The following is a 27,670-nucleotide window of genomic DNA, read 5'->3' on the forward strand; positions in this document are numbered from 1 at the left end:
TTAAACACCTCCAGGGTTGGTGACTCCACCATCTCCCTGGGCAGCCTGTTCCAGTGCCTCACCACTCGTTCAGTAAAGAACTTCCTCCAAATATCCAATCTAAACTTACCCTGACGCAACTTGAGGCCATTTCCCCTTGTCCTGTCATTAGTAATTAGAGAGAAGAGACCAGCACCAGCCTCACTACAGCCTCCTTTTAGGTAGTTGTAGAGGGCAATAAGGTCTCCTCTCAGCCTCCTCTTCTCCAGACTAAACGAACCCAGTTCCCTCAGCCGCTCTTCATAGGTCATGTTTTCCAGACCTCTCACAAGCCTTGTTGCCCTTCTCTGCACCCGCTCCAGCACCTCGATGTCCTTCTTATACTGTGGTGACCAAAACTGGACACAGTACTTGAGATGTGGTCTCACGAGTGCCGAGTACAGGGGCACGATCACCTCCCTGTGTCCCCTCAGACACGCTTCTGTCCCTGTTCTGGTCCAAAATAATTGCATTCTTCTTTCAGCCTGACATAGCAACAATGATACCAAGCCTTAGTGTGGAGTTTTAGCAAGTAAGCCCAAGATTCTCACAGCATCCAGAATTTTCATGTGGCCTTAGAATTTGATGCTGTCATTAGCTGCTATTTGAGAAAAAAAGTAATTTTATACAGATTTAACAAACTACTTCTCAAAATAGAGCACACAGAGTCTCTCTTGTGGGTTGTATGTATAAATGCAACAACAAGAAAATATTACCCACCCCCCTGCACGCCTCAGGCTGTGGTCAAATTTAAGTCCACAAGCCACTTCTACTCTCATAGAGAAGTTTATGAAACTATGGGACCAACGCCAAACCTTGATTTTCCATGGAACGGACTTCAACACAGGAGGTCTCAGAATACTTAATATGGTATGAGACATGGAACTAAACACAGAGAAACCCTGAGTACCCTAAGAGGAAAGAACTTTTTGTCTCAGCATTTTCTAGTCTTAATCAGCATATTGCATGCGCAGATCATTAATATTTTAAAGGCAAATAAAGGATGTAATGAAAGTCTGGAGACATCTGACCCACTAAAATATTTTTGAAAGCTAAGGCTCAAAATGACTGTATGTGTGTCAGTTAAGTGGGTCTCCTGCTAACTCAGGAGAGGTTAGAAGGGAAGCTAGCTACCTGCTAAATGCCCTAATAAACATGTTGTTTAAAAAATACATTCCTGAATAGAGAGATTATACACACACACACACACACTAAAAGCTAGCAAAAGAGCCACCGTTTAAAGATATGAATAAGTGAACCGTGAGAAAGAAGGAGATTCTATCCCATGCAAGGCTTTGAATAATCAGTGATTTTCATTCAAGCAATTTTTGAATAATTTGGAACCCACCAAGATTATTCCAAGAAGTACATCAAGTTTAATTTCACGTAGCTAAATTCAAATGATGTAAAACCCATTATGAAATGACGGAATAAAAAGCATTTACATCACTTAATACCTGAGAAAGAGATAAACAGGATAAAGAAGGAAGAAAGGGCAAAACCTGTTTATTTACCCTTTACCTATTAAAGGTGCTACACACCTACTGCTGCAGGAACATCCTACTTGACACTTTGATGTGTTCTTGTCAGAAAAAAAGGTTTAGGAATACAGTACATTTTTCACATGACCATAATACATCCTCCTAAAACAAAGAAAAAAAAAAAAGGTGCAAAAAGATTAAGGATAGACCTGCTGGAAAGCAGCCCTGAGGAGAAAGATCTTTAGCCAGTTAAGTTAACCATGAGCCAGCAATGTGCCCTCGTTGCCAAAAAGGCCAATGGTATCCTGGGCTGCACTAAGAAGAGTGTGGCCAGCAGGTCAAGGGAAGTCGTTCTCTCCCTCTACTCTGCCCTGGTGAGGCCACATCTGGATATTGTGTCCAGTTCTCGGCCCCGCGGTTTAAGAGTCACAGGGACCTACTGCAGAGAGCCCAGACGAGGGCAACAAAGATGACTGGGGGACTGGAGCAACTCTCTTACGAGAAAAGGTTGAGAGAGCTGGGGCTGTTTAGCCTGGAGAAGAGAAGGCTGAGAGGAGACCTTACCACTGACTATAAATATCTAAAGGGTGGGTGCAGGGAGGATGGAGCCAGATGCTTTCCAGCAGTGCCCAGTTCCAGGACAAGGGGTGATGGGTGAAAGCTGGAACGCAGGAAGTTTCATTTAAATATGAGGAAGAACTTTCCTGTGAGGGTGACAGAGCGCTGGGACAGGCTGCCCAGGGAGGTCGTGGAGTCTCCGTCTTTGGAGACTTCCCAAACCCACCTGGGTGCCGCCCTGCGTGATGTGCTCAGGCAATCCTGCTTTAGCCGGGGGTTGGACTAAACGATCTCTAGAGGTCCCTTCCAGCTCTGAAGATTGTGATGAACTGGACTGTAGCCATAGGATTCCTTGGATTTTAAAACCTGAACTGACACTGAACTGCCTCAACACTCCTGTTAACAGGAGATGCACCCACCTCTGAACTCTAGCGTGCAGAGAATATTCAAGTATCCAAGGTAATCTACAAATTCATAACAGCTCCTAAAGACATGATTCCATAACTAAAAATCCTCTCAAAAGGATCTTTCCATTAACAGATCAAAACTGTATTTGTAGCACCTGCATTTCTCATCTAACTGTACTGTATTTTCCTCAAAAATAAAGACCTTTGCAGAAATTTCATTCTTCACTGTTGAAACTCTGTCAGACAAAAGCTACACAACTACTCGAATGTATTTTAAGGTAATTTGGGAGAAATTATCAAGTCTCTTGCCAGTTCTCCACAAAGAATATTGTTATAAACGCCAAATCTATTTTGCGGTAGTCATGTCTAAGTGAACATTTAAGGGAAATTAACATACATTGTTACATTTAAAGACAAAATCTTTCAAATCATTTCTGTCTGTATCTATAAATACAAATTAGTCTCATTTGCTTTTGAAAAAGAAGCCTAGTATCTGATTAAAATAGAGCTTCCCAACTTAAGCACTGTATTGTACACCAAGATCCCTTACACGGTAACTTCCCAAGTTCCTACGTTAAAAGCTGACCCACAATGAATTTTTGTCCCACACAACAGTACCTTGATAGGTCACCAAACAACAGGGTAGGAGTTCAAAGGACGGAAGTAATATTCAGTTCTCTAATCCACAGTAGAATTATTTGACACTTATGATACCCAGTTATCCTACAGAGAATGGGAATATTTTCTCTACAAAATATTGAAGTACCAGCCCTGCTCTGGCAGCAGAAGAAATTATAACATTTAGGCAGAGCAAGATTTTGCTGCTTTTCATTCATTTGAAGGGGACAATTTCAATGCACTAAAGCATCCCAGTAACACATTTCTAAAGAGTCTCACTGTGTGTATCAAACCAGCCTTCAAGTGCAGGATTCCTGCGTATTACAGAAGAGAAGGTGTTGAGAAAGTAGTTCTTACATGGCAAGTAGAATATCAGACAGCCAGTAAGTCATTCTCCTTTGAAAAAGATTCAGAAATCAAAAAGCTTCTTCTCTTTCCCGCTTTCAGACAGAGAACATTGTACATTTAGGCCACACAAGTTTAATTGCCCGGTGGACAAGTGTTAGGAGCTGAGTGTTCTGGGCTGCTGTAAAACTGCTTCCTTCAAATGATTTACTCCAAGAACGGGATATTCTTATTTCTTGAGACACGTGACAAAATTTCAAATGAGTTGGAAACCTCAAGTACACAGATTTGCCCAAGTTGATCACTGAAGCATCTGTTACCCGACCAAAGGTACGTGTGGAGCTTTTGACGCTACAAATCTGCTGACAATCGGGTGCTTCCACACCACTCCGGGCTGGCCCCAACTCTAAAGGACAAAGCGCTGCTCTGAAAATGCCATACTGGAACAAAAATGAAGCAATTTATGAAGAGGGTGGATGGATATAGAGCAAGACTGCACAGGCTCAAGTACTGCCAAGTATTCAAATTTCTGGACATCTAAAATAAAGCTAGTCACTTGCTGTTCTGCAGGACATTGAGCAGCACTAAAGTATATGTCTCCAAAATTCACATCATGTATTAGAGCTCCTGTGTTACTCTTCTCTGTTTATTTTTTCAAGGAAAAATAAGGTAAACAAGTTCTGCCTTCTATAAACAGTACAAACACCATCAGTGAGGTCCTACTTACTGGGTAAGGAAAAAGCTTGCTCCACAGGGCAGCCTGGCTCCAACTTTTTTATGTGCTAGTGTCCATTTGCTATGGCACACTGCCAACACTTCACTGAGGAAATCTTGAGAAAGGAGTCACAGCTACTTAACTGTTTCAAACTCACCTCACCTAACCTTGCAGGGAGTTCACAAGACAAAGAGAAATGCTCATCACAACTCAAGGGCTTTCTCCCTGTTAGCTTTCAAAAGACTCTACTGCAAGAAGACACTTAGAATTTATAGCTATTAAAAAAAAATAGAATTACATAGAAGTCTATTCCACAGAACACACTGGATAAATGCTGTCGGGAAAACAGGTAATGAACTCACAGAAATTAACTGAAGCCTCATCTTCTGTCAAGTTTTCTATAGTCAGTGGATGAGGGACACAGCTTCACAAAAGCAAAACAGAATGGTGAGAATAAAGTTCCCCTGTCTGAATTGCTTCCTGGGAAGTACTCTCTCTCCACCTCTCTATTGATCCCCAGAGCAATTCAACCTTTAGTCCAGCAAAATTTCTATCAGAGCTCCGCACTCACCACTGTCTAAATCTACCTGTTCCGTTACTGTAAGGGAGAGAAAGTTGAGAAAAAACAGGGAGAGAAAGTTGAGAAAAAACACCTTGCACATCAATATCAGTTTTGGCAGATTTAGCAAGAAGAAGGAAACAAGAAAAACTCGGAGAACAATGGACTTAAACCAAAAAAAAAAACCACACCAAGAAAACCTCCACCACCACCAATCTTCCCTGACACCCTGTCAGGTGTCTCTGCTAACTAGTTATTGCAATGCAACCTCAGAGGAAAAGTTGCTCTAAAGAGATCATACACTTCTTGGAGTTTCTGAAAGTCAGAGCAAGTATTTTAAAAGTTAACCCAGAAATGAGTACAATACTGAAAGAAACTGACTGTACATAATGCCCGCACATAGTAGAATTCACATTGACTTGAACCACATGTGAAGAAAATGAAACATTCTTAATTATTTTTACAGACAGAAAACCTTTACCAGATTATAATTTCAGTGAACGCTGATGTTTCCTAAGGATGAAGACTGCATTCTCTCCCTACAACAAAGTCAATATATAAAAGAGAGCACAGAGATTTAGTGAAAGCCCATCAAGGGCATTCTTACCCTTTAATCCTTCAGGTTTGTTCTCTCTTTAAGCCCTTCAAGGCCCTAGCCTATCACAGTCTCCACAATAAAGCAAGGGGAAAAAAAAAAAACTTCACAGGGACTAGAGAAAAAAGGGCAGATAACATTTATTTAAGTAGAAGTCAAACCCTAAAATATGCTTTCATAAGAATCGTACATGCATTTGGCCCTCTCGTACTTTCTTAGTATGCCATCTTCCCTCTAAATCACTTTCAGAAATGCATTTTACCTCTTTTTTTTTTTTTTTCCCCCAGTGTCCACAACAAAAGATCCCCAGTCTGCCTGTAAAGGCCAGTACAATTAGCAGGAACCAATTCCAAACTGGCACTACGGACGCAGTGCAATATGTCGCACTCACCTCATTCTTTTTCAATAATAAGCACGAGGAATTGAACTGAGTGGTTCCCCAATGCATTATGAGGGTGTGACATGTTGGAAAACACCACACTGACTATCCTCGTCAGTCTTGTTCCTGGCACAGTACCGTTAAACACGATAATCTTTACAGGTAAAAGTATTTTAGCCCATAGCTGTGCTACATTTGGTAACTCATAACGCGCAGTTCTCGAGAAGAGGCTTACTTGAAAATCAAGTACTAGGTAGCAAAGAAGTGACAGCAAAGTTTTTGCCTGTATTCTAAGCATTACAGACACTATTTTTCTCTATTCTCCCTTCCAAACTTTAACACAGCTTTCAGAAGAGCTGGGGACCAAGCAACTCCCAGAGGAACTGAAGACCCATAAGGCTGTGAAAAGCAGATCCCTGATTTGATTCCCCTTCTAGCACTGATACATCTGGAATAAATAAAAATAGTGTTGCTGTGGCTGGGAGGTTGTTCCACCGAGGCATGAAGAACAGAGCAGAATGGGCTATTTTAATCTGTTTGCACTTATAAAAATTCATTAGTAGATTTAATCCCTTTTCCCAGCCTCCAACTAGGACGCCTTTAAGGGTGCTATATAAAACATCCTAAATCACAGTCATCACAGCCTAATGTTTTGCCTGTCTTTCCTCCAAGTATGAAAGAGAAAAGGGAATAGTAGGCCTTGTAGTAACTACTGATACATGAGGTTATCCAGCAAGCCAAAACACGCAGAAGCACCTAATAACCAACTCTCGCCATCAAAAGGGGATTTTCAAGGAAATAACTTCGGTTTAACTGCCCATTTTCTCTCTACAATGTTGATTTTCAAGAGAGTTGGCTGCTTTGGAGTTATACCCTGACTTATATGAAGGTGAAAGATGTATTCAACTAGGCTCAATTAAAAAGAGTTCTCCATCTGCATCCAAACTTGGCTTAAATACAGTATGAACTCAAAAATAAAAAATTAAGCCAAAAAATCAGTGCTAAAGGAAACGTAGCAGGGGGAAGCATGGAGGGTTTTTCTTCTTTTTAATGATATCATGGAATGGTCACTTGCATTTCCTAAATTAAGTTACTCCAGTGCTAATGTATATCAGATATGCAAAAATTAACTTCACAAACCAGCAGTAGAAAGTCCAGTTGGAGTTACATTAAGAGAAGAAGGGGAAATCCAAGTTTAGATGCCAGTATAGGTTTAATCGTGATTTATGCATTACACAAGGTCTGAGAAAGCTTAGCAATAATTCAGCCACGTGCAAATGGTTCTAACATCAATTTTGCAAGAGTTTGGAGCAAAAGAGGCAGCAGGAAGAGATAGGCATGCACTTTGCCTGCCTACAGTCACCTGTACAACATTCAAACTTTGCTTCAGCCACTGTATCTTGAGAATACGGAAGATGGTAACTTAATGAGAAGTCACGATATTCACATTTTCACACAATATTTGGATGCAAGTTAAATAAATACCAAACATTAAAATAGTAAGCTCATCCAGATTTCTCAAACATTCACCCTCTATTCACAGAGGCAGTGAAGTTCTCCTTACATCCAGATAAACCAGTATCTTTTTCACAGGAGAAATAAGCGACTACTTCAAACCATCCGAGAAGGAATTTACAGTCAATTACGGGAAGTGCCTGAGCTAAGTGTATCACTACAGGGTTTCAGTAATAAAACCAAACTCTGGGATGGTGCAGAACTGTCATGTATTTTAAGACTGCTTTAAAAATATCTGGCATAAACAAACGCTTCCAGTTACATGGACATTAGCATATCTTTCCCATTCATGCCATTTATTTAAAAAAAGATGGGTGTGATACGTACAGTTCTGCAACTGAAACTAAGCATCACCTGCCTCGAGTTATTAGTTACCACTCATGCAAATATGCCATATGAACACTTCCTCCATTAGTGCCAGAATAATTGGCATTTTAATATGCCCTTGATGGATCTCGGGGAAAGGTGGGATTAGAAACTCCAGGCAAAACTGGCAGGAGGGAGAAGCAAGACAGTTCATTATTTACTTCCATATTTGGAGCCCTAAAGTTCTCGTAGTATTCCTTAGATGCATCTACAACACACACGCATGGCTTGCCTACCTTTTTATGCAGAAGGATTTTTGAGGTGCTCTTTCCTACCCATGAACCGTACCTAGTTTTCCTCCTGCTCTCTAGTTTTCTTGCATTTACTTTCCTCTCACCAAAACACTGCCATTCCTCTTTACAAAACAGGATGGAATATGTTTCAGGTACAATTTTCTGATAATGTGCTCAAAAAGCCTCCGTAAAAAATTCACCTTTACTATGATTGACAAGCGTTCAAGAAGAACAGTTTCACAGGATGAATTTATGCACATTAACAATCTTTTCATTACTCAGTTATGGTACCTGTTGTAAATATCGCAACATTAATGCTTCAACCTACTCTTGACAGCTTTTGAAGGCTTAAATATCAAGTTTCCTTTGTCAGTCTAAATCATATGTTTACATTTATTCAACTACAGAAAACCATGGTTAAATTACACTACCATTCTTAAATTCTACCCCAAACCCTCTTTCCCATTATGTGCTATTTAGTGGCAAGATTAAAAGCCTTACCCAGAACATAAAAGATTTAGAATAACCTCAATTTGCTGTAAACTTCAAATACAAGCAGAAGTCACTAGATTTGCCTATTTGCAATAACAGAGTTAAGCTCATTTCTATAGTGGGCATTTTTTTTTTCTGAACTACTCTTCCCAGTGAAGTGTCTTAAACTTTTTCCCCCATGAAAAAATATAAGAGCAAGTATCCCTATGCTAACAACTATTTTTGAGTACTTTTTCCTACAAGTTCATACAGCTCTTCAGAAATCAAAAGTAACAACAAAGTAACTTTATTCTTTACATGTCAAGAGCAAATGCACTAGAATACAAGTCTAGCTTCCACAAGGCTGTTTTCCTGAAGATTCACCACAACTACAGTAAGACCTTTTCATTTTATTTTCAAATATAGGGGGAAAAGCCGTGAGATTTCTTTACTGTATACTTATCACTACCTCCGTTTTACCATCACTCCTGTAGGATTTCTCTCACGTTTAAGACAGAAAGTTGTTGCCTCAACTCGTCCAAGAAGCTGTGATAAGGACGGACGTAGAAAGTCCACTGTATTTGGCATATTGCTAAAAAGCATTTATTTGCAGCCTACTTCTTTATTTTTTTTTATTCAAATAAACATGACCTCCTCCAGAAAAAAAGCACTGTTATGATACATGCTCAAGGATGCTACATCTGCAAGATCATACTATGATTTTTTAAATTAACTATGGATGGAAAGAAGCAGGAAAAAAGGCATTACTTCAAGATTACATCCCTCCTGCTCATTTATGTCAGCTGTGCTCTACCTAGTGTCACTCGTAACAATCTCCACCCCAACTCCCCAAAGTAATGGAAGTACACACTGGTAATATTCCTCATGGAAAAATTTATGAATACATTCTTTATGGGATTGTTCTGTTGTTTGGGTAGTTTTTGGTTTGGTTGGTCGGTTTGGGTTTCCTGAGTAGCAATAGGTAATTGTGGGTAAAAGTCTACAACACAGAATGTCAAAGGGAGTCACCATCATAGGACACAAAGTCACAAAGTGAAGGAAAAAGTGCTAGGACTACGACTTTCTAACCAAGATGTGAAAAGGTAACAAAAACCAGTACTACACAGCAACAGAATTAATTCTTATTTACAATTCAAGCTTAGATTTGGCAATCAAAACCGTTTTGCAAAAAGTTACTCTTGACTTCTCGTCATCGGAGAGAGGGGTGGTGGAAGAGAGAGGAAACCAGTTTTAAAACCAATGCATTCCAGGTTTCCAAACTAAACCTGTAGCTTTAACAAGACCGTTAAACTGAATACACCTTATTGCCAACAGATTTGATAAATATGGTAAGCAGTTTAGAAATCCATGGCAATAACATAAAGAGACTATCAGAGGAAAATAATCGTCTGAAGGATTCATGTTTACTGCCCTTTAAGTGCAAATTATCTTCAAATAAGATTTTTTTCTTTTTTTGAAGTTTCTGTTCCATATGATAACGCAATCAGCATACATTGCTCCATCATCTCTCAGGGGAAACAAATCAAAGCATTTATTTTCACCTCTTTCCCATTTTCAAAAAACATATGAGTGTACGACATACCTTATGCTGTAACAGTTTAACTCTGCATCAGCTAACAAATTTCTTGAAGGTTCAAGCCTACATGCTGCACAGCCTACTTGCTTTCTTTTTGTACTTTGCCAGATCTCTTCAATTTCACAAACTTCTGAAGAGAACTGTCATTAATTCTCAGCAAGAAACCTAAGCCACTATGAACCACTGCAGCGACTGGCAGCAAGTGTCGGCACTACTCTCACAATGCTTCGGGAACGGAGAGAAGTCCTAAAGCAACTAAAAGCTTTTAGCTAACCCACCACTGGCTTGGTTCTTGCACAAGTCTTCATGCAACTACATTAAAGGGGGGAAAAAAAAAGTATACTAGGCTGACACAGTATTTCAGAAGCCAGAAATATTTCAGCACTCTGCCTCTCTACCACTAGTCTCAGCTTCACACCACTGTCTCCAGGCAGGGTCAGCACACAGATTGGAACTTCAGTTTTTCACCCTTCGTTAAAAGCCTATCAAACAGTGACAATTACGCCTCCCGTAACGGTCCACAGTGGAGTTTGGCCCTCAGAATCTATTCATTCAGACATAAAACTGGGATCTAAGCAAGAGTACAGATACCACACGTGTTACACATCTCCTTAAGAAATGCACTGCACTATGTAAAGCATTTATTTACTACGCAAAACCGCACATTTCTCCACGCTGTTTGAAAATTAGATAATATTGTCCCCATAAAACAATTTCTAATAATTATTTTTCCTAAAGAAAAATGAAAGCAAGAACAAAAAAAAAAAAAAGGGCTCTGTTGTAGTCTCTAAAATGCTGCACAACTCTGCATTGCTAAGCTGCAGATGTTTACAGAATAGATTCCTACAAATAAGAGGGGAGTACTTCTCTGCAGTGGGAAGTTGTAGAGGGTTTTCTCCAAAATTCACATCTGCCACAACTATTAAATTTTAGCAACTATCCTCCTTGAACAATATTATGGCTTCATATTGACTGTATTCGCTGTCCGGTGGAAGTGAAGTCAGAAAACTGTTTTTCAAAGTCTTTTGGAAGCGTAGCCCATGTTCGTCCCATGAACAAATGTGCTTTTCTATTTTGAGCTGTAACTTTCAGCAGCAAAGACCCAGCTGCACTTCTGGTGCTGGGTGATGTAAAATACAGGTTAGTACAGACCACTCTGTAACAGAAAACCTTAGGGAGTTACGAATCCAAGTTTGAAATTTACACTAAGATACACTAACTTCTTTCTTACCTTCCACTTGCTGTCTCACTCTCACTGTCTCGTGAGCGGGTAGTCAATACAACTTCCCTCGTGGCATCAAGGCAAACTAATTCTGAAATTACCATGAGCCTCCAGAGCTTACCAGAGAATTCTGAGGCTCCTTGCTGTGAGACATAGCCACATGCAGAGGCTCATGCTGCTTTTAAAGAATAAATCATCTTCAAGAGAGGCATGTCACCACATCAGCAAAACCTCGGGTTTTGTTGAATTAGTATTCTCATTAAAAAATCATTTTCTTTATTATCCTTACATGGTCCTTCCTAGACTCACTGTTCCACCACTAAAACAGGCCATTATTTTTAGTAAACAAAATTTCTAGATAAATGTTAATCATTGTCTGCCTCTTTTCTTAGGAAAGACCATTCTCAAGACAGAACTCATGCAGATAACAACAGATTAATGCAAGTATCTAGATATGACACTGATGCATAACTATATTCTCACCTATGCACACGTTACGCATTGACCTAATTTGGCTCCATTATAGACACAATAACAATACAATCAAGGGACTGGTTAAGTCAGTATAAATTTGTTTTGAGGGGTTTTTTGAGGGGAGGGACGGGGTATATGTGTATTTTCATGAGCGTCGCTGTTTTGGGGTTGTTTTTTTTTTAAAATATAACTGAGAACAAGGTTTTTTGATCTCTCAATGTTATTTATTTTTTGCACTAGTTACCCAGAAGATGTGTATTCACGTTCCACGATCTGTTAAGCTTTCAGATGTAATTATTACTCATATTTTATACCTGTCAAAGAGAATTCCTACCAAATGGCAAACATAAGACAGTTGTGGTGTTATTTATCATGGTACAACCACATAAATAATTTCCAAATTGCCTGCCAGGTAACCATGACTGACAGGAATTTAGTTGGTCCAGACACTAAGAAAAAATTCAAATATACTCATCCAGGAGCACAGAGTGGACCAACTAAGACAAAAACTAAAGATTTGCCTAAACCAGAATGGTGCAGTTTATAAAAAAAGTTTCAAGATAATAATAAAGTGGCAAAATTCACTCATTTTCCCAGCTCCCTTAATACAAAATATTAGTTTCAATGCAAGAAAAGTTGCTATAGCTTCCACTGATTACACAAGTGGCTTCTTTGATAGATTCACAATAATCCATCCTATCTTTTGTTGAGAAATCAAACAAAAATCCAAAACCTCTGGTTGACCGTACTTATTTTTGCACCTAAAAATTTAGCAGCTATCTTGGAAGCTGGGAAAAGAGACATCTTTAGAAAGGGGTGTTAAAAATACATCTCTGTTTCCCTACCTGTTTCTCACTCAGAGCTGTGATTTTGGCTTGAAGTTCATGAAGCTGTTTCTTCAAATCAGCATTCTGATTAGAAAGAAAAAATATCTGTGAGAAAGATATTCCATTTGTTAACATAGAGTAGTAGTAGGGAGGTTGTTTTTTTTTTTAATTTACATAATGTACTACAAATACAGCACCTCTGGATGTACAGCCAATAACATTCAAGAGGCTCAACAAAGCCTTACTTCAGCCACTGAGTGCGGCAATAAGCACTCAGAGAGCCCAGATTGGAAGGAAGGTTTCACAAAAACATCCATTAGCGCTTACCACATCATACAGCACACGTGCACAGTTCATCAAGTTTACAAATTAAACGAGAACTGCTTGGTAATGTGTAACACAATGGCATCGTACTGTATATAGTAACATGCTATGGGAGCTACCTAAAGGGTTCTCACCTACGCCACTTACACAAAGACATCATCCTACATTGGACTGTGCAAACCACCAGCAAATCTATTGATTAAATTTTAATTGACACACATGTCAAATGAAGGCAAATATATCCGAGCCTTCGTTTCCACATAGGTTTATCTTTTAGACTGTATTGAAGAGAATCACATTTGCCTTAACACATCATTCATAGCAGCACTCTGCTTACAGTAGCACTTAAGATTTGAAAGCTATAAGCACCACTATAAAGATGCAGTCAGAAAATAACTTTTTACCAGGACTAATTCTTTCCTACCAAAAATAAAATAAAAACCTATCCTCAGTTTAAAGCCTGTGAAGCTCTGCAGAAATGTCACAGGGAAGTGAACTTCCCTGTATTTTTCTCTTTTTCTATTTCTTTTGTTCTCATTTCTGTTTAGGCTATTTAGACTAGATATAAGGAAGAATTTTTTTACAGTGAGGGTGGTCGAACACTGGTACAGGTTGCCCAGAGAGGCTGAAGAAGTCCCATCCCTGAAGACATTCAAGGTCAGGTTGAACAAGGCTCAGAGCAACCTGATGTTGTTAAAGATGTCCCTGATCCTTGCAGGGGGTTGGACTAGATGACCTTTAAAGGTCCCTTCTCTCCCAAAATATTCTGTGATTCTGTCCTGTAAACTCCATATACTGAGTTACACAGATTTGCTGTGATACACAGCAATAGTAAAATATAGGACTAATATTGTTATAGGAACTTCATGCTCAGGACAACATTCCAATTTTTTTTATTTCTCCATGCAATTTTGAAATGCATTTCAATCTCAGCTCGTAGATAGTCTTCTCCAACATATGCACAATTCTAGCAAAACCAGATGTTGACCAGTCATCCTCCCTTCTAGATTTCCCTTCATAATCTGAGATAAAAATGCATTAAAAGCATTGGAAGTAGGAGCCAGATTTACTCATCCTGGCTCCAGGAACTCCATGGCTGCTTGCAGTACAACCTGGATTTCAGCAGATAAGAACTGAAAGCAAACGGCTCTGCCAGCTAATCGTTAGCAGACTTGCCCAGCTAGTGAAAGTAGCAGACCTCACTCCAGTCTCATGAGAAAAAGGAAGTTCTAAAAGCAGATTTTCCAATACCACCCTACTCATCCCTCCCCTGTCAGGGTCTAACTACTCGACTGTCAGAAAAAGCTGTCCTCCTACTCCCCTAAACTCAGAAAATTACGCTCAGAAAATTACAGGACATTTAGTATTGTATGGGGATGGAAGCACTTCATAGTAAGCCTCCAGTGAGCTGCCTTTACCCCCCTACTCAACATTCCAGACTGGTTAGAGAACTCCCCGGAACTCCCCATTCAGCACACCGGAGTTCTTCACTGCTGCTGTACAAGAAAACCCGGACTCCTCACACGGTCGTCGGGAAAGGGATGACTTCTGTCTGCACAAGATGGCTAGTTGTCCAGCTTCAGGAGCTCTGAAGCATCCCGTGGCCACGTGCCCACTCTTTGGACACGACACCGCTGAAGCTGGATACTTAAGACAGGCAATGTGGGCACTGCCTTAAGCCACATTATTTATTTGGACAAAATTTCTTGGATTGAATATTGTGTCTCTTCCTGTACAACTGTGAACCTACTGATACTCAAAAACAGTGAATTCTGGTAACGGCAGATTTTATAAAGAGCAGCTTCCAACAGAATCAGAAACTTACTACGTATCTGAGCTGCACCACAGCCTCCAAAAGTCACTTGATTTAGACTATTAAGAATATGAGGCAAAAGGCTCCATAAAGGCAAACATTTTGGTTTTGTTTTAACCTATCCAGCAGCCATTGTTTAAAGACATAATAGTTTTCTTCTCAACACTGTGTTAACAATGAAAAACATGATCAAGAACTATCTAAAATTCTCAAGCTTCATGCATTGTTATTTCCTGTTTTTTAAATGTAAATAATGAAACATGAAAAAAAAAAAAAAGGAAAAAAATTGATAGTTACCTGTGGATCTTGCTTCATTTGGGCAACCAATTTCTAGAAAGAAAAAAAATGCAACAGTACAGTGAAGATTTTTCGTGACGGATCTTGTTGAACAGTTTAAAATAGCACATTTCTGAAGACCCTTTGTAAAATCAAAATACCTAGTCTACAGCTTTTCAATAGCAAGGCCTGAAATCCAGTATTAAATAATTTCCAAGCACATTAAGGTAGTAAAACTACCATATTAAGCCACCACTTTTGCTCCTTCTCCTAAAGAGCTCTGGAACAAGTGATGGTTTTTAAGGACAATTTAAGGCAGCTGGGTAAGATAATCTAATGGCTGTGTCTCCTCTAGAACTGCTGCCTTCTTTGCTTGCAGTCACAAGAAACACAAATCACAGACAACCGCTGCGGGCACAAAAACTGTTTGTATACTCCAGAGAAGACCGTTTCAAGTGCTGCGGGTCTGCCTGCACGTTGGCTTGGCTGGTACCACACGGAAAACCCATGTTCAGAACTATCTTTGCCACTTTTCTCCCTCCGAGAGAGATTGAGATCATTGTAGAAGAGATGCCCTCCACATCCAAAGGAGCGCAGACAGATGGTCACCATTCACTATTCTTCTTCCTTCGCTTCCTTCAGGCAGCTGCAGGAGAATGCTGCCTATTGCTAAGCAAGGAAAAAGTCACCAGGCTCTCACCAGAGACCAGAATGAAGGGGCAATGTAAACAAAGAATTCCTAATGTGTTGGTTTTTTTTTTGTTACAGCCATATTTACTCATCACATTGCTACGTCCCTTCGACATACACAAAGAACAATGTAAAGTCTGTGATGAACAAAAGAAGAAAGAACAATCAGGAAAAGGAGTGAGAAACAGAATGACAAAGCAAGTAAGAAGAATACATGTTTCATTCCACGTGCATTGACACTAGTTGGAGAATTCAGACTTTGTCAACTAATTCTCTCCAAACGTTTATTTCACATCCTAAAAATGTATTAAACAAATACAACACAATGATAATTCTGCCTCACACCACAGGTTTATCTGCTGCATTTTCTTTCTAGTACTAGCTAACAGCAAACAGAGGCATCAGCATGTCTGGACAAGAGAGCCTTATCCGCCATCTTTCAGAAATTTACACCTCTGTTGTCTTCAAGAACCACGACTTAGGTTTAAGAGCTAGTAACAGACTTGCATTCCACTGAGCTGCCTTAATTACTTTTTGAACTCAGGAAAATTACTCAAGATTCTGTGACAGGAAGTTCCGAAGTCGAACCACAGGACTATTACACAAAATGACCTCCTTTTTCTTTTGAATCTGCCTCTTGATAACACAAGTGTTAAGGGCAAGTAAGATTCTGGAAAAACAGTCTTGTCTCGAGTCAAGAGGAGTTGCAAGTTGGACTCAACGATCCTTACAAGTCCCTTCCAACTCCAGATATTCTATGACTCTATGACTGCTTCTCTATTAATCTTTTCCCTATTTTTTTTTTCACAGCACATATTCCCCCTGAAGGTCTCCTCATGCACAAATCACTCCACTGCTTTGTTCACTCTTTAAGACTCCTGGACTTCTCTAGCTCAACTCTGTCACCTGAAGACAAAGTTTCAAAGTGCACGCAACCATCAAGTACTCCGTACTGCAACCACTCCTTCCACAGCGTTAAGAGCTAATTCACAGCCTGCTATTGCAGACGTAAAACCAGGATTTTTTTTTTTCCAAAGTGCATCACTTGGCATTTATCTGCACTGAATATGATTGTTTCTTGATGCTGCTGTTCAGCGTCATGGGAGCTAAGGTGCCATGTTACCCTTTTGCTTACATGTTTAGCCTATTTCTCCTCCGTGCTTCCTGCCACATCAGAGTTTGACAAGCAACAAACCTGTTAGTTTTTATACAAAGCGATTGTACAGACTCAGTCATAAGACAATACAGTTACCGACTCTACAATGTTCACAAAGTATTGCTAAATTTATGGATCTCGCAATGCTGCGTCATCCAATCACAAGAAAATGTTCTTTTGCACTGATCCCAAACACAAGCTAAATTTAAGACATTTTAAAACCAACCGATCTTTATGATGCAAAATCAGTGAAGGAAAAGGATGTTTTAGGTTCTTTCCACACATCAGCTCGAGGACTCATCCATGAAACCCAACTCTTCTGTGTGAATAGCTAAATATAACTCTTTTAACACCTCTTGTGATCAAATCTATGAAGAGCAGTCTGTTTCAAAATAACCCTAATTAAGTCAACACAGTAGCAGAATGAACTACTTAGATCTGATCCATCTCTTCTCGGGACAAGCAATACAGCTTTGACAGGGAAGATATTTGACTATTCAAGTTGTACTCTGATATAGCAAGTGACCTGGTCTAACTTCCATGTATAGAGGACTCTTTGATCACTAAAAAAAAAAAAAAAAGAAACAAAAAAGTAGCTTTTCTAAACAATTCTCTGGGTCCTTACTGGTAGTTTAAGACACACTTTGCCAAAGCAGCAGCATCAGAGCTTCAGACACAGCTCTAGAGGTGAACTGGAACAAGCAGGAAAACAAGAAGTCATTCTACAAACAAAAAAAAAGATCTTGTTGAGCATCATTTTCTACAAGTTTGCAAGCAGTCACAAGGGACACGCTGCATCAGGAAGCTGGGAGGCTTTGCTCGCAGCACAGAGCTGAGCTCCGTACGCTCATCACACACCTGTCTGCCGCTTACAAGGGGACGTTACAAGCCTTTTCAGAGAGTCCTCAGGCAAAGAACTATTAGACAAGTAAAAGATGACAAGGGAGACACTCCTCCACAAGTCCTGGGTGCTGCCCAAGGAAGGGATACATTGTATCCCTTTAAGTTACAAAATTCAAAGATATACCACAGTTCAAGCATTTCACTTGAAGATTATTTTTTTTTGTGCCAAAAATCAGTTTCTACCAGTGGCCATCTGAGAAGCGCAGCAGTAACCACTTGTGCACCAATCAATAAAAGTTTACTGAAGCACCCAACGTGTTGATGCAAGTGTTGTTTTCCACTGTAAACGTTTAGACTTCTGCACCTTAATTATGGAAATACACAGTATCTTGAAAAAAATCAAACCCAAACCTTTTGATATAATGGCTTGTCTAGTTTCACCACCTAAAACCAAATTTAATTATAGTTTATTTCAATGCAGAGTTCACTTTTAACGACAATTGGGCTAAGTTAAGGCAAACAGTCAAAAGCCCTTGAAGTTCTTGAAAAATAAATAAATAATCATCTGGGGACACTTTCCAGTCTTCATCCCTGTTCATCATCACCATTATGAACAGACACTAAAGATTAGTCAAAATTCGCAGTCTTGAAAGTTTTGTTTAGCTTAGGCATACAGGGGAATGAAGACACTTGCTTTTATATAACTGCATTTACCTCTCGTGCGTATGACTAGCACTCTGATCACCACACAGCAGGCAACACTCACCAAAAAAAAATACTACTGGTCTTAAATGTTTTAACGTCTGCAGCAAAACACCACCAGTAATTTCTGAATATCCTTATCCTCAAAACAAAACTGCACTTAAGTGTTGAATGCAAGGGCCCTGCAGTTTGAGGAGAGCAAAACAGTTGTCTGTAGTTCCAGAAATTCATCTTTAGCTTCAAGTTTTCTTGGTTTTCGTTAAAGCAGACGCAGCTTCATTTTACTAATCCATCCGTTGCAGTTTTTGCACCACGCTCAGCAACTACTGAACGAGTCACATGGAACACCTGTTTAGACAAGTCACCACCTAATTCAGAAAGATCTTCACCATTTTATAAGAGGGGCTACACTGATCAGCGTAACCTATCTTCTATATTTTTCTTATCCACTGTAACAGCTGTGAGTTTCAGATAGCCAACGGAAATACTTGGGGAACCGTCTTCAGAAAAGGTCTCATTGAGAAATTTAACATTTCAAGTTGGCAGCTTCTCTTGTGTTTATGGCTCTAACGATTTTATTCCAGGAATTAATATGCATAGGTCCTCTTATATTTCCTAAATCAGTTTTTGTTACAATTATTTTTAATATTTCTCATTCGTATTGTAACAGAATTAGCAAACTGCAACTCTACTGCCCTAGAGCTTTGGTCAAGCTACTAGTAAAAAGACCCAATGTGTAAAAATTTCTGAGTCCAAGCACTACAATGTTTTGGTTAGCAAAACTCTATTATTACAAGTTTAGAACGTACTAAAGGAGAAGACATGCCAGAAGAGAAGCATCAGAGGAGACTACGCAGCATAACGCACATTTTGCTTGAAAGTTCCTCCATCGTATTCTTCCATTGCCAATCGAATACTGAAATTGGCTTCAGAACGTCAGAAAAACCTTCCAGAGAGAAGTTGCTGAACACAGAGTTTTCAGAATGTTTTTTATCACTGCCACAAAATAATAATAATAAAAAAACCTCCCCACCCACAGCCTGGTATGTAGAATTTTCACATTTGCTAAAAAACAACAGGTGGTGGGGTCAAAATGTAGAGTTTCAAATTCTAATTTCAAGCTTATAAAGCAATTATTACTATAATTGTAGCGCTATTACTTAATGCTACACACTATTAGTGATACAAATGCTGCTATTACTTCAACGTTTAAAGCAATAAAGAATACAAATTACCTGGTGAACCTGAATTTCCACTTTCAGAGCCTCTTGTAGAGTCTGCAGCTCCATTCTCTACCTTCTCCACTTTCTCTAGAAGTGTCTTTACTGATTCTAGTGCCTTCAGTTTCTGGTTTCCTCTTTAAGACCAGTGCTATAGAGAAAAATAAATAAAGGTTTTGTTTTGGTTAGTGAAAGAGAAAAGTCAATTTCAAGAAAGGAGATTATAGCAGAGCAGGAATTCAGTAGCAAACTACATTCAACTGCAGCTTTCGAGCCTAAACACAAACAATCTTTCAAACATCCGAAATCTACAGACTGTACAAAACGCCTGCCTTGGAGTCATTTAGCCAAATTTGTTACTTCCCACATATCCCAAAGTTGACATACTTGTCCCTTATCTTAGTTTGCAGGCAGCTATTTCCTACCAATATCCTATTGCTGCTGCATATTAAATTAGAAAATTTAACTACCGAGAATGTTTAAAAATCTGCGCAGATGAGAAAATATTCTGGAGACTAAAACTCTGCAGCCCAAAGAGCCACAAATTGTTAAACACAATGTACTGCATTAACATACTTCCATGACATTATAAGAGCTGTTCTTAGATGGGGTGTTCTGCACGCAAAATGACAGAACCACATCAGTGTATTAATAACCCACTGCTTAAAGTTCGTGCTGAGATAGTCATTTCAGTTGAAAGCTATTCTGAAGGAACACAAGACTGATACAAAGCAGCACAAGACTTTTTCAAAATCATTAATTTTAAAATCCTTTTAATCCTGGAATTCTACTTGTAGAACACGAGTATGAGTTTACCATCTTCGCTTATACTGCAAACAAGTTAATCCCCCAGCCTCTGACACAGAAAAGCATTATCAGCCATATTTCTAAAAGCCTTGAAAGTTGGACAAGAGATTTTTGTTCAGAAATATGTTAAAAGTACCAGCTTCTGAAACTGGATTAAAGATTCCTGTCTCTATCCCATATGCTCAAAGCACAGTGAAACCTGTGTAAAAACATCTATAAATATATACACATAAAAACCAGCGGAAAACATTACATAGCAATCTTTCCAGTCACTTTTCCATCCAGACACCACATATTAAAGAACTGCTCAAGTGTTAAAATAGTTCCTTCTTTTTTCCTCTCTTTTTTTTTTTAAAATAAAAATTGCTCACAATTATTGCACAGGTATTGTAGTCAACTCTGAGGCCTTCACCATGGGACTTCATCGTTTTTAAAAGGGTATTGAGAATTTAGATTAGACATGTAGGCTGTGAAAAGAGAACCATTCCCATAAGTTAAGAGAATTTTATTTTAATGTTGTCTCACTACAGTAAACTGAGAAGGACAAGTTTGTGAACTCCTGAAAACAAAACTGGTTGTGATGCTTTGTTTTTTTAAATTAATTGTTTCTCTTTCCAAACAGAAATATGTTACAAAGGGAAGATTACAAAGAGGGTTTAAAAAGCATCATATTTAAACTCATTGTTTTGTCAGTGCTGTCCGCTGTTAGCTTAAAGTTACTTATTTAAATAACAAAGGTCTGATCAGCCTTTCGAGCCAACACAGAAATGACCTTCTGCAAGGGCCTCTCCCACTTGTGACAGAGATGAACAAACCCAGCTCTACTCTCTAAAACTGTAATTTGTATCAAGGGATACCTGGAAATTACATATAGTTCCCTGTTCTATTACCACAAACAGTAATGAGAAAACAGAATCCCGGGATTATTACTTCCACCCAGTGACAAGAACAACCGTAGCCTGCATTAAGTCCCTACCACTGCAGTTTCAAAAAGAAATCACTCTTCGGAAAACCATGGGGGAGACTGGCTAATGAAACATGGAATCCAGTGCAGAGGCAAGAATTCTCTTACAAACCTAGAAAATTCTATTTTGGGGTAAAGATACAGGCAGACACGACCACCATTCCTTTCCTAGTGTGTCTTCAGTGAAGGAGAAGCCACTCATGATGAACTGCCAATATCACTTTATAACTACATATTAACTTTAAAGCTAAGTGCAAAATAGCAGAAGAGACAATTATCTCAACTGAGAATGTAAACAATATCCATAAATTGAACACGTGTGACTGTCAACTCCAGTACTAGGGTCATGGGGAAAAATAGCACAGTACTTCTGTAAAAAAATAAAAATCATGTAAAGACTGAACAACAAATATTAACGTAAAACAAAAAGATGCTTTGCAGAAGCAAGGGGCTGCTCAGCCCTACTCTCTACAGGAGAGTAGACAAGCACAAATATAATTCACTGTAATACTGACAAACATATATAGCCACAAGTCAGCAAAAAAACCCAACAAACAAACAATTCTAGCAATATAGCAAACACTCAGTTCCATCCCAAAATACCTGTAATAATTTCAGACTTTTTCTTTCATTATAATTTAAAATGTTAACAGATTAAGATTCCTTAAAATCTATTCCTTCAATCCATATATAAATTTGAAATAGGTGCCATATTATAACATCCTGAAGAATTAATTTCAATTCCTAAGACCGAACCTTTCAAGAAAAGATTAACTTTTGACATTCTTTTTAAAAGTAGGTTTTCTAACCCTTGACTCCTTCCTACTTGCCCTCCTCCAGCATTTTCATTTATAGCCTCAGAGCAACTCACTTGGCAGTATTCGTTTGCTTCCAGTTACCTTCTGCTGGCAAAGTTGCACTAAAGCACACTTTAAACATAGAAGAAGGCCTCCTCTTCAAAAACCAAGCGTGTGGTACGTAAGCAAAGAGAAGCTGACACTGCTTCATCAGCAAAGAATCATCTTCTGCAATCACCTCTACCAGTTGCTGTACTTGTCAGCTAGCAGCACCAGCGTTCCCCTTGATGAAACAAGGAGCCACACAAGCAATTATGAGAACCTTTGTTAAATTACAGGTAAGATACCAGATATCTGGCGTGCCATCCCAGCCGAGGTACCCATCGTCACCGCTTAAAGACAAGGGGAAACAGGCAAAGGAGAGTTGGGAACTTATCAAGGTTCTGAAGCATTCTGAACATCCAAATTATTGGTAAGATGGGAGAACACGTTAAATAAGATGTTCGTTTAAAAATCCGGCCAAGTTGCTGATTTTTTAATATGAAATATATATAGTTATTATTCAGTTGTATCCCTCCAAAACTGAAACATTATAGAAGGCGCACTTGTAGCTTCCCTTCCCAAGCAGGAATAACTATCTAAAGTTATTGCTCTCCAAAATTCCCCTGAAGTACCTTAAACATTTATCCAATGCTAATGAAAAAAGTGATAATTCCTTACATCCAACAAATCTTAGACTGTATTTTTTCTATGTAGAATAATGTCTGGAAATAGCTATGAGGTCAGCTGCTTAAATATAGCTAGTATTTCCTTTGAAAGCAGGTACAGAGCTACGTAAGCAAATGGTCACACACATTTTGTGTGTGGAATCATCTTCAATATTTTTGAGCTATTATTCTTTTAAGACTGAACTTCAAGACATTTAAAAACTTAAGTCCAGTGGCATTATAAACTATCTAGAATACTACACCCAAATAGGTATAAAACCATCCTTGGATTAATCAAAAAACATACTGCATTTTCCACTTGACTCTGATGACAGTGGAATTATTTTAATTAAAAAGCCTGAAGATGATTGAAATTGCATGGATGGGTTGGTCGGCAAACATCCTTCATCCCATTAGTGTTTAAAAGGAAAACATGCAAATGCCTCGTTCAATGCTAGAATCGGTGATTTCCAAAAGGAAAGCAGAGGACTGTGGAGTATGTCCAAGTCTCAGCCAGAAAGAACACTGAGAGCAAAAGGTAAATTTGCCATTTCTTGGACTGATTTCAACTCTTGGAGGCGGCAGTCCTCCATCCAATTTCTTGCTGGCACGTACTTGTTATAAATAATCCCTTAGATTTCTCTTGGTTGCTCCAAGACTTAAAAATTTCACACTCAGATTAAGTACCTCAATGCACCGCAGTTAAGGCAGTAGATGTTTATATACTATATAAATATTCAGGCTGAATGAAACCTTAAATTCTAAAATAATCATGTAAGTGCATTAACACTTCTCTATTATTATCTCAATTAAACACAATCCACATTAGAATCTCTAAAATATCACAAAGCTATTTAAACTACAGCTATTTTGGAAAGGACAGACGACAAAGCGTGTGCGTATATATACAGATATAGGTATAAAAACAAAAGGTAGGACCCACACAAAAGCCACAGATAACTTCTGTATGGAATGACTCTGAATAACTTAGAATTTTAGACAGAAGTCTTTCTGTGCCAGAAATCCCTTCAAATAAATTTATTTTTCACATTACACAGAAAATTTTTCTAACATTATTATTACTTTTGAGCACATGAATTTAAATGTTCACTATACTTACAGACCCTTGAGCCCAAATCTCAGGCTTCCAGCGACTTTATTTATAGGAATGTGGCTTCCATCAGTAATATTTACTTTTTAAGATTTAATTTCTGAATATAAGAACAGATAGGATTTCAGTTTCAGTAAACATCAAACTTTTCCAGGAATGGATGCCAGCTCTTCCTGTCATCTATTCTTAGGTAAACACCTTAGCCCTGGGAAGTACTACTTACCAGTTTTGAAAAAGCTATTCCCTTCAGCTCTTTACCCCCTCCTACAAAAGAAAAAAAAAACAAAAACAACAACAACAAAAAAGAGAGTTACAAACTACAATCTGACACAGAAGAAGACAATTCAAAGATTCGGAAAGTTAAGGGTGGTGGCAGGAAAAAGTAATAGTTGTTTTCTAGTTGTTTGAGTTTTGGGGAGGGGTTTATTTTTTTTTTCCTCTCCTGTTTTTGGCATTTTTCATAAATGCTTAAGTTAACTACAAAATACTACTGGAAAGAAAATCTATTAGACACGACAGGGAAAACAAAAAAGACCTAAAATTGTAATCTGGATTAAAATACAAACTGTCACTAAGGGAAGAAGAGAGAACAGGTACAAACTTTTCCAGTTCTCTGTCCCCCTCCCCCGGGGGAAATACCTCCTCTCCATCGTATTTATGAACATCTAAAGCACAAGCTCCATTGCTACAGCCAAACATGACAAGGTTACCTGCCCCAGACAATTGTCCACCATCTCTGCTAGAGGTCACACCAACACGACAAACACGGTGGAGCTGGGAGGGGGGTGAGACCAGTCACCAGAGCTCCAGAGCACTAACGGAAACTCAAATCACAGGCAGTTTAAGCTCATGTGCCCGGTCACGAATTGAGGAGGTCGAGAAGATACGCTGCTCCTCACACTGCCTGTGTCACGGCAAGAACAACACTCGACAGCGGAGCTGCTCAGCCGAACCAAAAAACTCAGGAGCCAGAGTCCTAAACCAAGAGCTAAAACATAAAGGGTAACGCGTTTGCCCTATTATTTTGCCTGATATAAAAAAAAAGCCTCAAAAATACTTCAGTTTCCTAGTAAAATATTAGGATATTAGCATGTTTTATTGGGCTTCAACTCCACAGCTATCAAGATTTTTGCAGGTACGTTTCTACCTGCACACAAGTCACGGCAGAGCTGAAGTTGAAGCCCCAGCCTTACAAATCGATCCAGCAGTTGAAAGACACACAATCATCTCTCGCTCATTTTGAACAACAAAATATTAAAGATGTTATATTAATTTTAGAGCAATTTCAGGTTAGTTCAAATAACATCCAGCTGCTAATGGGGTAGATTATGAACTGGAGAATGGGGATGGTTTTGAGGTTATATTCAAATTAAGTTCCTTTGGTCTTGGTGCTTCTCAATTTGAAATACCCTCACTGCTGAGGGTGCTGAAGAGAGAGGCGTGATTTTCAAACTCTAGTTGTTTCTTCTCCAATATTAAAACTTTAGCTGTCACCTCCGCCCCCCACTATCAATCAGTCATTTCATCAGTTCAAAAATCTACAGCGAAAGCTCTTTGATCATGCCCATCTTCAACAAGCAACTAAAACTGTATCTCCAGGCTATTACTAAAAAAAAAAACAAATTTTAAAAAGCCTGACTGCTGTAGATGACTGACTGACAAGCTAGACAAAATGGTCAGTACTGCACACCTGCAAATATAGTCTTAGAAGAGCATTTTTTTTATTTAAGAAAAAAAATTCTATTTACTTATAGCACAAGTAGACACACAAACTGAAAACTGCCACTGAAAAATAACAGCATGATTTACTGTTCCTTCCTTTTTCCCCCCCTATGTAGAAATTCGCCTCCATAGCACGACGCCAGCTTCATCAAACTGAACCGTGCAGATAAAAGCTGCACCATTACAAACCTTTCCATTGTATTTAACCACTCGGAAGGGCTGCAACCCCGGGCTGAGAACCCAGGGGCTCCCAAGGACAAAGTTAAGAACACCAGGAGTTTAATCGTGACTATCCAAGCGATTTGCTCTGTTGCCTTGGAGAAGTCACTTAGAGAGGACCTGGACAGGGAACACAAATACATTTGCATCCTCTTCTGAACATAATTTACTACAGGCTTTTTCTTAAGTGTTTAGAATAGGTTAATGTTTGAAAGTCAAGTTTCTGGAAACACAACATACTTTTATTCTGCTGTCACACGAGTATTGTATTTTTACCAGCATCTCTGTCTCATTTAGTAGAGGGGACAAGCTTAAAGAATGAAGTATCAGTTGGATAATTTCATTCTGAGTTTTCAGGTTGCATACTTTTTTTTTTTTAATTCAGCATCTAAGCTCTACAACAAAGAAAGAATTGGTTTCCTCACAAGCAGCACACTAAGGTGAGCCACGAAAAAAAAAACACCCTCACACTTGGTACAGACAAGTTTCCTTAGATAGGTAATCGAGACAGAGAAATGAAGAACAAACACCCAAGATGGTAACTCCGTGCATCCAACACTTACATTTTCCATCGCTCTTAACATTTTTAGAGCACAGAACTGTTTATGAGCACCTAAATATGTATTTCGGCTTTTCACGATTATCTGCTTTTGTGACTGCTAGGAATCAACCCAGAACAGTATTAATGAAAAAAGTACCAGATAAAATCCACTCTCTCTAGATGGGATAAGATTATTTCCTGTTCCCAGCAAGAGTACATACACAAACTCACACTGCCTCTCTAACTCTCCCTACAGAACACATCAGAGAGTTAAGATTAGACAGCTCACAATCACTCGTATCAATAGAGAAGCCTGAAGAGTTTAGCATTTTACAGGCTTTTGTAACAAAAACTTCTCCAAGTAGAAATGTATCATGAAATCTCAGCTCTTCATTTTACTGAGGTTGCCTTTTGAAGGCTCTAGACACACGTGTTGCACGCTGCCCGAGGCATGAGTCTGTGTGGCTATCTCTCAGATTATTACAGTATATTCTGCGATATATGGGTTTTTTTAAATCCCAGCTCTGGGAGTCAAATTTCTCTATCTACCTCTGCTTTCCATTCAAAACACTGTCATGTTCCTAAAACATACACAGGAACAGAAGACAACTTAAGCAATGCCTACTGTTTACTACAAGCTAAACCAAAATGTAATTAAAATTAGCATTAACGAAATAAAACCAAAGTTTGAGAAATACATTTTTCTTGGTGAAATCGACTGTTGAGAATCTGCCATCACAGGAAGGGTAGTTTTATACATACACACACTTGAAGTAATATTACCTTGCACCCCCCCAAAAAAAGACTTTTAACCTTTTGAACAATTCTACCCAACACATACAAGAAAAAACATACCACCATTACCAAGACAACCTCTATTCTGCAGAACAATTTCAAACTTTTTGAAGTTTGTAAATAAGGATATTTTGTGGGACTGTTACAAAGACCTCAAAGACAAAACACCTATGTTTTAAGGCTTGGTAGCCCCTGAGGACATCAGAAGAACTACACGTAGTGGTTACCCATTATAACATACGCCGGAGGGGTTAAGGCTATTTAAATTATGCTGAATATCTGCATATTAAGACCTTTGGTTACATCAATCACATACTTATTCTTACCTTTAAGCTGCACATAAAGCTTACGCTACTATAAGCAGACACTTTTGGAAAAAAATGCGAAAAATGTAAAGTGACTTTTAGCCATTTTTTGTTAGTATTTCTCCTTACTCTAGAAGCTAGGACATGTTTATTGTTAGACCATGTAACTCTAAGCAGGAACTTTATACATCCATATTATATTACAATAATCACAATTTTTACGTTTTGCCAGCAGGACTTCGGGCTTGCTCAGTGCACAGGATGGGCTCAGATGAAAAAGGATGAATGGCTGTGCACA

General features: G+C 38.8%; 1 protein-coding gene across 3 annotated transcripts in view; it reads right to left on the bottom strand.

Moving 5' to 3' along the window:
* Positions 1–24,054, bottom strand: part of PHF21A (PHD finger protein 21A) — a 98,144-nt gene extending 74,090 nt beyond the window's left edge. Inside the window, exons 1-4 of one of the 3 annotated variants that reach the window (XM_009872668.1) lie at positions 24,014–24,054; positions 19,420–19,555; positions 14,815–14,847; positions 12,399–12,464 (exon numbers count right to left, since the gene is read on the bottom strand). In XM_009872668.1, coding sequence (XP_009870970.1) covers positions 12,399–12,464; positions 14,815–14,847; positions 19,420–19,473 — 153 coding nt within the window. In that variant the 5' untranslated portion in view covers positions 19,474–19,555; positions 24,014–24,054. Of the gene's footprint in view, positions 1–12,398; positions 12,486–14,814; positions 14,848–19,419; positions 19,556–24,013 lie in introns of those variants that run through there. The other 2 variants (XM_009872667.1, XM_009872669.1) reach the window with 2 other exon arrangements.
* Between the last annotated feature and the right edge of the window lie 3,616 nt (positions 24,055–27,670).

This window comes from Apaloderma vittatum, unplaced genomic scaffold (genome assembly GCF_000703405.1).
Source record: "Apaloderma vittatum isolate BGI_N311 unplaced genomic scaffold, ASM70340v1 scaffold18037, whole genome shotgun sequence".
Lineage (NCBI taxonomy): Eukaryota > Metazoa > Chordata > Aves > Trogoniformes > Trogonidae > Apaloderma > Apaloderma vittatum.